Source organism: Harpia harpyja, chromosome 18 (genome assembly GCF_026419915.1).
Source record: "Harpia harpyja isolate bHarHar1 chromosome 18, bHarHar1 primary haplotype, whole genome shotgun sequence".
Lineage (NCBI taxonomy): Eukaryota > Metazoa > Chordata > Aves > Accipitriformes > Accipitridae > Harpia > Harpia harpyja.
In genome coordinates, this window is record NC_068957.1 from 9,833,829 (window position 1) to 9,849,157 (window position 15,329).

General features: G+C 39.1%; 1 protein-coding gene across 3 annotated transcripts in view; it reads right to left on the bottom strand.

The window, feature by feature from the left end:
• Positions 1 to 15,329, bottom strand: part of AFF2 (ALF transcription elongation factor 2) — a 342,768-nt gene that overhangs the window by 119,384 nt on the left and 208,055 nt on the right. For all 3 annotated transcript variants that reach the window (XM_052813263.1, XM_052813262.1, XM_052813261.1), the window contains exons 5-7: positions 14,314 to 14,400; positions 11,198 to 11,234; positions 10,891 to 10,942 (exon numbers count right to left, since the gene is read on the bottom strand). In XM_052813263.1, the coding sequence (XP_052669223.1) occupies positions 10,891 to 10,942; positions 11,198 to 11,234; positions 14,314 to 14,400 (176 nt within the window). The remainder of the gene's footprint in view (positions 1 to 10,890; positions 10,943 to 11,197; positions 11,235 to 14,313; positions 14,401 to 15,329) is intronic.

Genomic DNA, 15,329 nt, shown 5'->3' on the forward strand with positions numbered 1-15,329 from the left:
CAAAACTGCAAGAAATGTCAGCAATTGGCAATACATGAGCTTTTACTGGTTTTTGGCTACGGCAGATTAATTCCATACCCAGTTTGTATATAATTCACTTAACACCTTTTCTTACTCAAGTTTTGCAATTTCCTGAATAAAATCCTTCTGAGAGTGAGCTGCACGCCATCTGAACAAACTCCCCTTGTAGTCTCCAGGAACATTGCTGTTTGCTTTGAAAGAAGACATGATGGGTAAATGCAGAAAAGCTTATTGACCCAGAATTCAGATCATCCTCTGGTTGTGATCTCCCTGTCCTTCTTGACATTATCCACGAACACTATGTGGTGGGAAGGCTCCTCAGCCACGCAGGAGGCAAGACACCAACAAGAGATCAGAACTATCCATACTGTAGCATGATTTACCTCATGCCTTTTCTATTTTGCAGCAGGCTGCTCTTAACTGGTTTGGGGTGGGGACAGTGAGGCAAGTGATATGCACATGATTGCCAGCTGTGCCAAGATTAGTTGGAAACGGTGGCCTCTGAAATGGCTGTAAGGCATTGTGCTCCTCCTGGGTAAGCAGCCTACAGCCTTGCTGCGGTGGGGCTGCCCTGGAGCAGCTGAAAGCTCACCGAGCCACTGCAGGGCTTGGGAGCAAGGAGGCTCTGCGTGCCCTGGGAGGTGGGCTCCAACCGCCCCTCAGGCCATGCCTGCAGGCTGCTGAAAGAAATGACAGTGCTGAAGGCTTTCCTCATTATACGTCGCAATATTGGAATTTCACAAAAAGCGAGCGGATAGCTATAGTAGGACTGCATGACACTGCTGCACTCTGCCCACATGAGGAGCATGTGGGCACTTTGATGCTACCCTTCAGCATTGTTTGCCCCATGTTCACATATTAATGAATTATTCATGGATTTTCCAAGGATGGCTGACTTTTGCCTTAAACACAAATATTTCCAAGCATTAAAAGATATGCATCTAAAAATAAAAAAGGAATCATCTATTGGGCTTAACATGAAATAATCTCACATAAAAGGAAGTATTTTTTAACAGCACATATCTGCTTTATGGCACTGGTCTCTTAACTTTGTGCTTATGAGTTAGGGAAACAGCCCCTTGGTGGATTACTTTTCATAGTTTGCTCAGTAATGTGTTTACAAAGCCATTGTTACAACTAGATGCTTATATATTTTGATATACAGCATGCACTACAACAGTACATCTTCAGAGATTTCATGCTTATTTTAAAAACCCATTTAAATGTTTCTTTACCTTCCCTCCCAGCAAAACACAAGTTTATTGCCAGATACTCCAGGGCTCCATAGTCCAGTCTGACAGTAATTAAGGCAGAATTAGTGGTGCTTTGCAGGAAATGGTAACAGTGGCAAGTGTACAACAGGATGGGCCAAATTAATCTCTGACAGCAACTCCTCTGAAATAACTAACTTACTCTGGGAATTAATTTGACACTTGAAATTTCAAATAATGGCCTCTATTTTTAACTGTCTGACTTTACTGAAGCACATAACTCAGAGCCTGAGAAATGTTAAGTGGATTTTGTTTTCCTTTGTTAGAAAACCGCTCATCTACTCACCCACTTTCTGCCATGTATCAAGTCAAGAGTCTACTCCAGAAATTAGTGTTTTGTTAAGATGATACGATACATTATTTCAACGCAACCTGCACTTGCTTAATGCTTACCTGCCCTTGACAATGGACAGTATTAGTGATAAACATTATCTCTAAACCATGCCGTGAATGATACAAAACACATCACCCAAAAATTTGTGTTTATAAACATCTGAAATATTTCCTCTGATCCTGTAATTATATAATACACCAATACATAACAAATCCAATACTTTGGCAGTACAGTCTAAAGAAAACTAAAGGAAGTATTTTTCTGTGCACGCCTTCTACTTGAACTCAGACTCCAAACACGGTTTTGCAGTAAGTTTGGACACTAAGCTTTGACAAAACTCTCTCTTCCAAAAATTTAATGCCATCTACCTACAGTTGTTAAACTTTCATCTAGCTATATATAGTACCTACAATCCAATCTGATTCTGCAGCCGTTATCTAACTGTACAGAGCATCTAATCCAATTCAACGGTATCTATTTGTCCATTAAGAAACCTCCTTTATCTGATATGTAAAATCTATACATTTTTACGATTTTTTTTTTTTTTTTTTTTTTGTGAAGAAGACAGCAATCCCTACAGGGCCTTTAGAAAGAAGGGCTAGTGGCTGCTAGGAGGCAGCATCCCCCTGTGTGATGGGGGGGTCGTTGTGGTCCTTCCTCGCCTTGGGAAGGGGAGCAGGGCCTTCAGAGCACCCTTAGGACCCTTGGGTGTTTAGGGAAAGCCACAGGTTAACATGAGATGGTGTTGCAACCTGATCTTCAAGGTTATTTGATTTTGGGATGAGAGAGATTCCTGGAAAAAGTGGAAAAGAGCAGGAAAACCTTTATGTGACCCTCAGCACCTTCTCCCTTCAGGTTACAACTGCATTCTGCTCTCCATGGGAAAAAACCAACCTCCTTCCGCAGTGAAGGACTTGCACTATTATCTCCCTCTGACTGCTGCATTGATCAGATTGGAAAATGAGTAACTTTTATCACACTTGATCTGAAATAGCACTATCTAGCTAATGTTTATCCCTTTACATCTACAGAACAGATAATTGCATGGATCCTGGGAGTCAGACATGACACTGTGATGTCTCTTTTGATCCCTGGTGTCAGGTTAAAGGAGAAAAAAAATAGAAAGTTAACCTGTGATTTAACACTGACCACTGTCTGGCTCCTGCTACCAGTCTGGTCTGGGTGGTTTAGATCTTTGCGAGTGCATGTCTGGCTCCCTTCTCACTACACAGGTTCGCTTGCTGCTGCCTCTAATATCAGAGTCTGTGCTGGATTCTGTAGCATGTGCTTTACTTTGAATTGCAACGGATTTTTGCCTAAAAAAAATCAAGACACAGTTTTCTGGTTTGGGGTTTTTTTTTCATTTCTCTTTTCCTTATTTTTTTCAGGTACAGGGAAAGGCAGATTATTTCAATTAAGAGCCTGTCACTGACAATTGTAAGCAACCTTTCTTCAGTTCACTGCAGCAGTTGCAGTTTTAAGTTTCTCCCTGCTTCTGTCAGGATCTAATTTTCAAGGCCCCGTTGCCATGGCAGCAAGTTGGAATTTTAATCCAGTACTAAAGGTCAAGACAGGTCACCAGTTTCAGTTCCTCTTCAATCTCCCCATAAAGAGCCACAAAAAGAAGCTGAGATAAAGGTCTGACCTAACAAAAAATTCCAGTCTAGCACACAGCTAGACTTGAAGCTATATGATTTGTATAGGCTTTCAAATTTGTCTGGAACTATTGAAATTCATGCTAAATCAAATATGGGCAGCACTGATTTGCATTCCCCTCTCTCTGCAGAAAAGCACATATATGTCCTTAAAACACAGTTATGTGCATGTAACTTATCAGGGATACCCAAAAAGCAAATACTTCAGTAGTCTAAGAGGTAAATAGCTGTGAAAGCAATCCCCTCATTACTGGAGATATTTACTACTTTTGCAGACTCAGATGAGCCTGACAGCTGCATTTAAGTCTTTCTTGTCAATATGAGGTAGGTGAGTCAACATCTTTCTTTCAAAACCTGTAAAGATCTTTTTGTGAAGCATTTTGACTAAACATGACTTTCCAGTAAGGGACAATTTCCTGAAAGCTAAACTACCTTCAGATTTTGTTTACTATTTTTATCTTGAAGGATAAAAAGCTCCTGTGGAAATTAGGAAATAACTTTTTATTTGCCAATTTTCTAGGCCCCCTCCTGTGTTTTCCATAACATGGATTTTAATTAAACAATAGGTTTGCACCTACCGGAGTAAGGCCACACACATCTCTCTCCTCCTCCAGGGCTACATCATTTTTTTGGGAAGCTGCAGTTACAGCATTAGGAAAGTCTCAAAATGCATTTTTCTGAGATGCATGCACACAAGTGAGGGAAGCAGCTCTTCCTCTAGGAATTTAGAACAGTAATTAGCCTGGCAGTGGGGAATATTTTCCTTTTTCACTGTTTGGGAGTATCTATTTGTAAGGTAAAGCTATTCTGAATCTGTGGCTCCAAGGGCTATCCAAGACGGAGGATAATGCAGTGAGCATGGCCTAGCCCCATGGGGTGTTGTGAGAACTTCACTTCATAAAAAATAAGCCCTCTGGCCACAAAATTGATAGGCTTTGGAGCCCTGCTGAGCCCTCAGCCCAAAGGATAATGGTAGCAATATAAGTTCCTCTGGATGGAGAGTGTAAAGCTGAGAAAAATGTACTGGATTATTGGGGTTGTCAGAGGGATTCAGAGGAAAGATGCAAAGGATTAAGTTGTGATATTAGGAAAAGTGGCTGTTAGTCTTACCTAGGATATTTAGGACACAAATTGGGAGTTTCAAGCCCACTCTGGTATTATGAATGCCAAGCTTCCCGGCAAAATCCATTCTTCTTTCAAGCTTATCACCCATGTCCGATTATGACTATTTTGCAGCATGGTGCAGATGAATCTGGGTGACAATTTTCTCAGTTTGTCTCAGGCTACTGAAGTCTACAAAGCCAGTAAGATATGACAGTAAGAATGAAAGGGACTAGAGCAAAGAACATCAGGAAGAAAAAGCCAGAGAGAGAAATGGCTTGGCTCTGAACCTGAAAATTACTGACAGGTCAGAGTTAAGACAAAAGGGAACAGGGTGAGGTCCAAATTATGGTGGCCAGAAAGTCAAGCAAGAAGTTAGTTTATATGCATTTTATCAGCAAGTGTGCAGCTCGCAAAACAAATGGGTGGGAGAGGTACTGAGTGTGGTGGCTTCCTCTGCTCTCTCCTGATTTACATTTTCAGATTTATCAAGTACATTTGTTTTCCAAAATGAACGTTTGAAGTTGCACTGAAGTTCGGAAGTGATTCCATCCCACAGAAATGTAAATTGGGAGGTCAGTTTGAGACTGGCCTTAAGCCATGAAGGCACAACATACACTGCTGCCTGTGGAAAAGCTCTTTAAATACAAGGAAACCTGTGGCAGATTTGCAGTCAAACCAGTTTCCAAAATGGGAACTGATACATAGCGGGCAGGGAAATACATCCTGAATCCAAACATGTTAATGTGTCTCGTTTACCTGTCTCTATTAATACTGACACTTCAATGGTCACAGTTCAGTGGTTGCGTATATTTGGCAGTGATGCAGCAGTGCAGCCTACTTGAGAACAAAGTATTTCAACTGCTACTCGTTAGTTAGGGCAAATAAATGTTGAATTTTTAATGGGGGGTTATACAGTATCAGCGGAAATTCAAATGGTTCAGTGCTTACTTGAGTTGCAATCAGCAACACTGGCAAGAATGCAGTTGGTTAGCTTGTTTCAGGCATTCTTAAAGGCAGTAATTATGTAAGTCTCTGATAGTCAAGAAAAATTATTCAACATTGATCAGCAAAATATAAGAGAATTAATTTAGTTCTGTTCCCACAATCTTTTAAACTGATTTATAAACATGTCAGGAGAAAGAGATCATGGAAAAGAATGTATTAGGAAATAACTTTATTTTGACAGGGAGGTTAAACTGTAAGTGAGCCAGCTGAATAATGAAAACAAAAGTCTAATTTAGAAATCATTTTGAATAATGGGCTTATCTTCAAGGATACAGGGCTTTTAATTACGATGCTGGATTTTAACCTATTTCACAGCAGCTGAAATATTTTGCAAATTTGCTTCTATAGGCAACTGTCCATAGCAAATGCTTGTATGTTTTATTCCCAATTACTTAGTACTTTGCTCAAAAGGAAAAGCCTGTGGCAGTGAGGAACAAAATGATACAATCTTGACTATCGTTGCTCCAAACCCAAGAACTTATGAGGCAAAAGGATGCAAAGCAAACTTCTAACTAACAAAACAGTAAATATGAAAGATGAATGACATCTGACCAGAACAGACCCTTCTATTTTCATTTGCTATTTGTCCCTTTAATATGGTGCACTGGAGCTCCCTAAAGATTAATGGAGTTCGAATTACATGCCACTGTTGTTTCACTTATCATAATTTGTACATGGCAGTGCAAGTCCCTTGTATTCATGACTTTCCCAGTTTACCCAGAGGGAATATCTTTGCAACTTCCTACTTCTAACAAACAGGCAGTACTTAGTCTAATGAGTAAAGCTTGCCACACTCGCTAAGTGAAAATTAACGTATGCTATAAAAGAAAGCAGGCTATCAACACTGTGGGATCAATCGACACTCTTATGCTTTAATATGATTGATTAAAAACTGTAATTAGAAATACTAGTATTTCAGCTTCTTCAGTGTATTACACCTGGGCTAGATTGTGACTGGAACTTAGATATAGAGTTGGATACATAAATAGAAACATTCTTTCTATTCCAGTTGGAGATGAATTTTACATTTTTGGTTCATGTGATTGCACTGGAAATGATGCATCAACATTGAATGAATCCCATTTTTTTTAAACTGATTCCTTTCAAGGTTAAGAATTCATCAGTGCTTCTTGATTTCAACATTCTGAATAACAACATTACTTGTTGTCACATTATCCAATATACAATCCTTGGTGTAAAATCCTCTTGATGTCTGATTACTCTTCATAAGGACCTCATGCTGATTCATTTCAAACTGTGAATTACCTTTAATTCATAGCTTGAACATGCTGCCAAATTTTGTTTTCCATGCTCCCAGGTGGCTGTCCCTGACACAGTGGAGAACTTCCAAAAAGCCATTAGATACTTACGAAAAGTAGTTAGATGTCAAGAAGCACATTTCCATTTTCAAACAGGCTTCCATCAAGTATTATGATAATCTTTGGGATTAGAAAAGTACTGGTATTTACTGAAATTTTTTTAGAACTGTGAAGTGAAATCCTGGCCCAACTGAAACCAGTGGTGAGCCCCCTTTGAAAAATCCTTGTTTCAGCTGCCTGGGGTTTTTTTGAGCCCACTGTATTTAGCTGTTCTCTAGCCCCCACACAGGTTGTGTATCATTAAGTATGACGGACAACAAAAACGTATAAAGATAAAATAAATTGTTTTTTTCTGATCCATAAAAATTTGCTGCTCTAAGTTTTTAATGGTTTCCGGTAGCTCACTGAGCCCATGAGAAGGGCCTTTTAATACTGTATTAATACAGTAAGTATAGGAAGTAATTTTATGACAGGGGAAGAATACCATTATGATTACATTCTTCTTTTTAGCTAGGCTTTTATGGAAACTACCCAAGACTACTCTGCAGTATGATTTCGAAACACAGGATGTGCTTGATTAAAAAGGTTCTGGGTAGTTTCCAACTGGACAGAGGCCAAATGCTAACAACCAAAACAGAACAAAAGGACTGGATGTTTGAGGATGACATACTTGCAGTGGTAATTATATAACAGAAACCTAAGTTGCAGGCTGAGTTTGCACCCTCAAATTCATGGAAGTTGACAGAAAATCCTTCTCAGTGCAATTGGTTGCACCTTATCTGTTCCTGCTTACTATGCTTCATAATAAACTAATCAGAGTAGACTAGCTGAAAACTGACTGCGCAATACCCAATAGAGATTTACAGTGAATATGAAATTTTAAAAAAGGGAAGCCAAGTGCCATAGTTTTACATAGTCTGATTTCAGCTATAAAAAGACACCACAGTATACAGACACATGTGTGCACATCAGTGTTCAAAATTTCATTTTCAAGATTTTTGAGTAGAAATTAGGTCCTGCGGTTAGTTACATGTACACATACTCATGTACAACATAGGTGCAGAATTCAGACACAGTCCCAACTACTCTACGTTCTATTTTACCTGCTGCAAAGCATTGGGGATTGGGTTTCTCCAGCATGTGGATGTAATAAAGTACATTGAAATAGCATAAAAAGGATGAAACTCGTAGTTCAGAAAGCTTTACTTAGACAAGAAGTCATGCACCTTGCATACCCTTACAAAAGCAAGACGTTGGTCAATTAATCTACCTTGCAGTATGTTGCCTCCATTCTTCCCCCTAGAAACACGCACGTGAAAACATATCTTGCAAAGATCATACATCCCTTTGGTCTGATCTTCCATGATACCAATGTTTCTACACCTGAATTCTGTAATGACATACAGGCAGCTTGGCTGCTGGAGGAGAATACAGCATGATGAAGGTAAAGTATCTTTGTTCTGCACGCATCACTCAACTAGTCATGCTATATCTCAGTGATATGGTGAATGCAAGCACATTACTTCCAATTCCTACGGATTTCTAACAAAGCCAATGGAATCTATAAGACCGTCGCTAGAACCAATGTAAATGGAAAATATAACTGAAGTTTCACTTGAATTGCACGTAAACTTAAAAAAGTTGGGGAATATCTAGAAACATGTCCAGGTTAAAAGGTCTCTAACAAAGCATACAGGTGGACAAACCCAAATTCAGTCAGATTTGATCAAACTGAAATACAGGTAACAGATCCCATTGACAAAATATATAAGGAATTGGTGGGGGATACAGTTTTGAAGTCAGTAAGATCATGCTGTGTGGTTGAAAATGTAGCAACAAATGTTACTGGCGATAAGTGGGACTGTAATTTCACTCATACACTCCAATATCCCTGAAACTGACCAATGTCAGAAAGATTAAATCCTTAACACAACTGCAATCTGATAAATACTATGTTATTAAAATATACAATGACTGCAGGAGCTGTCAATCTATCAGGGTTTATTTGGATCGCACTGTCCAGCTCTACTTGATACCATTACGTCTTTCTGCCCCACTCTCTGCTTTAATTTCATTATGTCCTCAAGTACTGTAATTCCCAGTGAAGGTGGTGGTAACTGCACACGCAGATCTAAAGAAACAAATTGGCCTCGTAATACCAAGTCTCACAGTGGACTGCCTTCTAACCTCCCAAAGCCCTATGGAAATTCTTAGTAGCTGCCTTAACAATTTTTCTCCGGTAAAAGAGAAAAAGTGATAGTAATGGGTTAGCTGATCTTCATTTGGAAGCTAAAAATAAAAGTAGCTTTATTGCAGCTCTGATCTCTCATGTGTAAAATCTATCACCTACCATAAGAAGGCAGTTCATTGCAGCAGAAATCTGATTGATAGTACTGGAACTTTAGATCAAGCAGCAGAACAGAGAGCAACTGGTTCATAAAATGTACTCAGTGTCTTTGGGTTTTATATCAGGCTTCCTATAGAGAGCTTTGGTCCCATTAAAAGCACTATATACCACTGAGCTCTGAAGTACTGTTCTTTTGAAATTCAGCTTATAACAATAAACCATGATTGACAAGTCTATTACTGTTGGTTACAAACTATTGAAATATTGTATTTTATGGTATACTCACTAAAATATTTTTCACAGTGGAATCCAAATACACTTGCTTTAGGAGAAAAATAATTTTAAGATGTAATAATATTTTTTTACTTTTTTTTTTTTTTTTACTATGGAATGTGCTTGATGTTAGGTTTGGATCACTTAGATGTTCTGAAACACGAATGCACCCATTCTGTTACCAAGAACAGTGGGCATAGTTGGCTAGATCCTTTAAAAAAACCAAGCCGTTACTGGAAATCAAAGAGCAAAGGGCAAAACCTGATTTGTTACTATGTTTCATAAATAAATGTTATTCATGCAAATTAATCTGTTTATCATTAGCATTCCTATCCAATTCTCATTCAATCTGAAGAAAAATCCATTTCATTTTAAAATTGAGTTAGTCGTTTAACCATAATTTTGTAAAGTTTTGCTCAACAAACTTTACTTGAACGAGTACTTCCATGACTTGAGTTTATGAGTAACGAACTGGACCTTCAGAGCCTGGTGAGTACATCAGTGGATTCAGGACCCACATCTAGTCTAGTCCCGTATCTCTTACATGGGCACAGACAAATCACTGAACTCCAACAAGTCCTTTCCTGTACACAGACTTGCACTAAGAATCAATACATTTAAATTCATTTTAAAAACATATGTAGGTATCTCCACATTGATTTTTCTTCTCCTATAGGGATTTACTTAAAATTGTGTCCTTAGTAGATTAAGGGGAACCACTAGAATAATTTTGAAGTGATTTTAAATGAACACATTGTATTTACACAAATGTGAGTTAAGCTAGTGCAGTTCTAAATTCAGTAGTTTAAAACACTTGAACACTAATAAAAATAGCAGCTGTGAACTGAAACCAGACCCACAAATTTTCGTAAGTATAAAAACAACAACCTACTTTTCAAAGTTATTATTTAATTCCTGTTTGTAAATTAGTTTGAAATCCTAGGGTAAAAGCAAAAAACCAGTTCAGTCTCAACTCACTGCTACATTATTGCAGCCTTACACCAGAGAAGCACCAAAGAAAAATGGTTTAACACAATGGAGAATTAGCTCTTCCACAATTTTAAACTGTCATATTTATAGATCATCTGTGATTTTCAGTTGTTTCAAAGTGTATGAAACTCAAGACCAGCTTTTCAACACCAGCTAGTAGAATCATTCCGTATGATGTGTTTTACTCTCTCTCACTGTATGAATGTTAAAATTCCTGCATCATCTGTTCATTGGGTTGCATTTTCTACTGTAAGAGGCTTAGTATCTGATGAGAGAAGCATAAAAGTGATTTAATTTTGGCAAGCTGTACAACTAAAATCAGCATTATTTCTGCTTAATAAACTCATCTTTCACACATACCTCTCTTAGCTAATGCTTAAAAAGAAGAAACAGTAATAAGCACTGAAAACATAAAACTGGTTTATGGCTAATTTTTAAGGACTACTGAGAACACCTGAACACCAGGACAAGATTATGAGCAGAGCTAGATTTTTGTTACCTTTGGAGAAATAAACTCATTCTTTATGATAAATTTAAAATGAGATTTAAAGCTGGAAATAATAATACTTACGACTTTTGTGGCACTGACTTAGTTGCAACTTTCCCTGCTGGATCACTCCACTCTGCAAACAAAGGAAACACATTTTCAAATGTCAAAAGATTACTGTAGAATTAAAATGCACCCAAAGCTGTCAGCCCATCTAATTATACTTGGTTTCACAACATGCCACAATGCATAACATGCAATAAAAAATGGAACTGATCTGCTTTAGCACCATAGAAATTAATTTTTTAGCCTTTGTTTTAATGATGTTAAGCAGGGGAAAAAAAAAAAATACCCAACCCTGACTTTTAGGACTAGGATGATAAAGACCTACTTTGTACATTGTATCCTGAGGTCAGATGTTGGGAGTCCTACAAAGAAGAACACACAAAATGTCAGCATTAGTTAAATAAGATGAAGAAGGTAAGATATATCTTGGCTTGCTAGATAAGGGCACTAACATTACACAAACAGAGAAGGAGATGGTATAGGGAAGGGATCATGTGATTGTTAAGGCAGCACCAGTGACATTAGTTTAAAAAAACATTAACTATGGAGACAGGGCACCACTGAGGGACCCCTTCACAGTTCAGACAAGAGCTTATCCTCAGCTGCTGTAAATCTACATACCCCCTTTGTGGAGACACTGCATAGATTTATACCTGCAGTGGTCCTAGCCTTTTCCAGGCCTGGCCATGGACATGTGTATGAACCATCTATGATGTACAATTTAGACTGCACCATGAATGCAACCATCCATTAAATTCAGCTCCACTGCCTGCTTTTCTTTGATCTCACTGCTTGGAAATACAGTAACCTTTTATTGATAGTCACTGGTTTTATTTGGACTGTGACACACAGGATTTGATAAAGACACAGGAAGCAGATCTTCACCTAATGGAAACTTGTCCAAATCCAGTGAAATCAATGGAAGTACAACAACGTTAAACCAGCAAAGAATCTGGCTTGTAACACTGAGCATGCTAATGCCGGGATCCTTGTTGGCTCACAATAACTAAGCTGCTTCCTTTATGTTTTCTTGCTCAGTTTTTCTCTAGGCTTTATAGTCCACAGTGATTGTAATCAGCTTTCCTTCCAAGCAGAGTTTCATCATTTGAAATTAAGGTGTTATTTACAACCTCATCTTACAGCCAGGCACTACTTTGCTGGAAGTGTTAGTTCTGTAGGATGTTAAAGTCATTAAAACCCTCACTGCACTTCCTCTTAGGGCATTATTAGTTCCTAATATTATACTTTGCTGTCAGTCAGTCCCTTGTGAAGTAAATCATGCCCTAAGAGTAAACATGGCACTTTAAATTTGAATGTCAAAGGGATAAATTGTTCTGATAAGTTCCGCCTTTTTTATCACACTTTTTTATATACGTTTCTCATGAGGATACTTTTTTTTTAATAGTTAAATTGAGAACTTCTAATAGCGCCCGTCTCTCGTTTATATGGCTGTACAATCTAGCCACATTATGTCTGAGATCTAAAATTTGGCTAGCTATAGTTGATTTAATGTGGTGTTCTGAAGAGACATTTCAGTTGTATTTTTTAAAGTAAAACTAGCAAACTTGGAAACATTTATGTGCTTGCCTATTTCCTGAAATGCTAGCTCAAAAACAAAAAAATCTGATTTATATTTTGTATTGAAGTGATATGGTCAAGAATTTTAGGATCAACATTTAACGTGCCCAGAAATTAACTTTGATGTGGATCTTAAAAGTTCAAAGCAAACTTAACAGAAACAGAAAAGCAAAACAAATTTTTAGCTTCTCTGAACCTATGCTTATACTGCTGCCAATAGAGATATTGGCAGTCTGCAGGACTTAGACCAATCTCTGTAGGGCCCATCAAAAACCAGTGCTAAATTAAGACATGGTATAAATTAAAAAAAATACAGCTTCCAGTGGGCAAAACCCTCTACTCTCCCTGTATTCACACAGGTCAGACTCCACTTTCACCTAAATGGGTTCAACAGACTTTAACTCAATTTGCAATGAGGATATACTCTTGTATCATTATGACTTCTGATGCTTAATGCTTCAGCAGTTAACTGCAGTGACAATGGCAGTGCTAGAGTGGTAACAATCACATTCCATTAAAATAAGGCATTCTGGGCACTGGCTTTGTTTTTTTAAGGAACCACAGATACTGCTAATTTCATATGATTTCCAGTTACGTATGGCAGCTGCACTTCAGACAGGGAAATATCTGCCAAACAGATAAAATCAGTAAGAGGAAAATCACATTCCAGCTTCTAAAACAGGATATGATTGCTTGAACCATAATGTCAAGCAGTACCAGTTTTATAAGCTATTTTCCAAGGTCCTGCCTTTAGAAAGAAACTTTTAGGTAGCTCCATGTCAGACTGGTGTAGATTCCCTGCCCTGAGAAAGTTCTCCGCTTCTCCAAACATCATCAGCTCACAATTGTGCAGGTCCCAGCAAAAGATGCCTCCAGCAATAATTGTCCTGGGTACGAGCTTGATCTCTAACAGTGCTACCAGAATCATAGCTAGAAGGCAACGGAATTTGAGCTAAAGGCATGTTCAAATCATACAACTTAATGATTCACTGCATGTTAGGTGAACTGCAGGTAGTCTCCAGGCATGTGCTTTTGACGTGGCAAGTGCTGAGTGCATCCTTTTAACAAGGCCAATACTGAGGATCGCATTGTGCAACCTCGTGTGCCCTTGGAGTATGCACAGACAGATGCCATGGCACTGTTCACACGCAGAAACATTTTAAGTCACCATAATATCACCACGCAGCCTAAACCTCATTGTGCAATCAATCACTAAGTAGGAACACACGACCATTTCAGCCATTGCACTGCACAAATAATAATGGAAGAAAACCAAACAACATATATTTCCAGTACCTAAGGGGGGCCTACAAGAAAGCTGGAGAGGGACTTTTTACAAGGGCATGTAGTGATAGGACAAGGGGTAATGGCTTTAAACTGAAAGAGGGTAGATTTAGATTGGATGTAAGGAAGTTCTTCACTATGAGGGTGGTAAGGCACTGGAACAGGTTGCCCGGAGAAGCTGTGGATGCCCCATCCCTGGCAGTGTTCAAGGCCAGGTTGGATGGGGCTTTGAGCAACCTCATCTGGTGGAAGGTGTCCCTGCCCATGGCAGGGGGAGTGGAACTAGATGATCTTTAAGGTCCCTTCCAACCCAAACCATTCTACGATTCTATGATATTTGTACTTGAAGTAGAAAGACTCTTATAACAAGAGAGATAAATTTCACTCTGCTTCCACTGGAATTTCTGCAGCTTTAAATAAGCACTCCTACTAGTAACAACAGTCTGATTGGGAATTTCCAACTAAAAATAGTCTTAGAAATTTTTGAAAATGGAACCAATTACAAAAATAAACTCTCCAGCGAAGAACACTCAACAGAACAGAATGTTAATCAGGTCACTGGTAACAGCCTATTTGTACCTTGCTTGGGATAGAAAACTTGGTCTGCTCAGCCTTGCCAGGAGTGTGAATAGCAGTAAGAGGAGGAGGCCAGGAATGGGTCATCTCCTAGGGAAGAAAATAGACATGTTTTTGAAAACAAATTCATGTACATAAAGAAGAAAGAGAGGAAAAAATGATCATGTATTCTCCACTGAGCCTGGAGATGCAATTGCTTAGGGAAGCGTCACCACCCATCCTTATGTGGTAGATGAACACCTTAACTACCCAACAGGCAGCACCTCCTGGGAACGAGGGTGAGGACAGGTTTTACTCTTGAAAATTTTGACCGTCTGTGTCTTCATCACGTGGCAGCTGACTCCACCTCTGTGGTCAGACTGTCAAGCTGTATGAATGAAGCCATCAGAGGTATAGAACAGGGTTTTACCTGCAAAGCCCAAGCAGGAAGTGGATCCCTCCGGTACTGCACTGGATGCAACCCTATAGAAAATTGCATGGTGGCAAAATGTAACCCTATTCAAGATTGCTTAGTGGCAAAATAAACCAGAGGCAGGTCTAGAAAAAGGTAGTGTGGGCTTGCAGCATGAATGCATGGCGTAGAAGAGATCAGGGACAGTGTCCTATGCACCAAAGCATCTTCTCATAGCACTGGCCATAGGCACTTACTGTGGTATGCATCGTCACAGCATCAGAGCACTACCGATTCCATTTTAAAATGCGGGACTGAGAGATGAGGTGATTTGCACAGGGTTACACAGAAAGCCCATACTTAACTAGGAAATCCAAGTCTCTGGTGAAGACCTGCCTACCAGACCATCTAAGCAACACGCCCATTTTCTGGATCAGTGTGTTAATTCATCATTTGTACACACATGTTCCAACTATCTTCAAAGAAATCTCCTGGATGCCCATGCCTGTGAAATACAAGCAGAAAAAGACAGTGCACACCTTGCTTTTTCATACTGAGGCCTAGAATTGCTGTCCCACCGAGCTTGGTGGGAGCAGACTGGGACTTATGTTCAGAGTAGGGGGAAAAA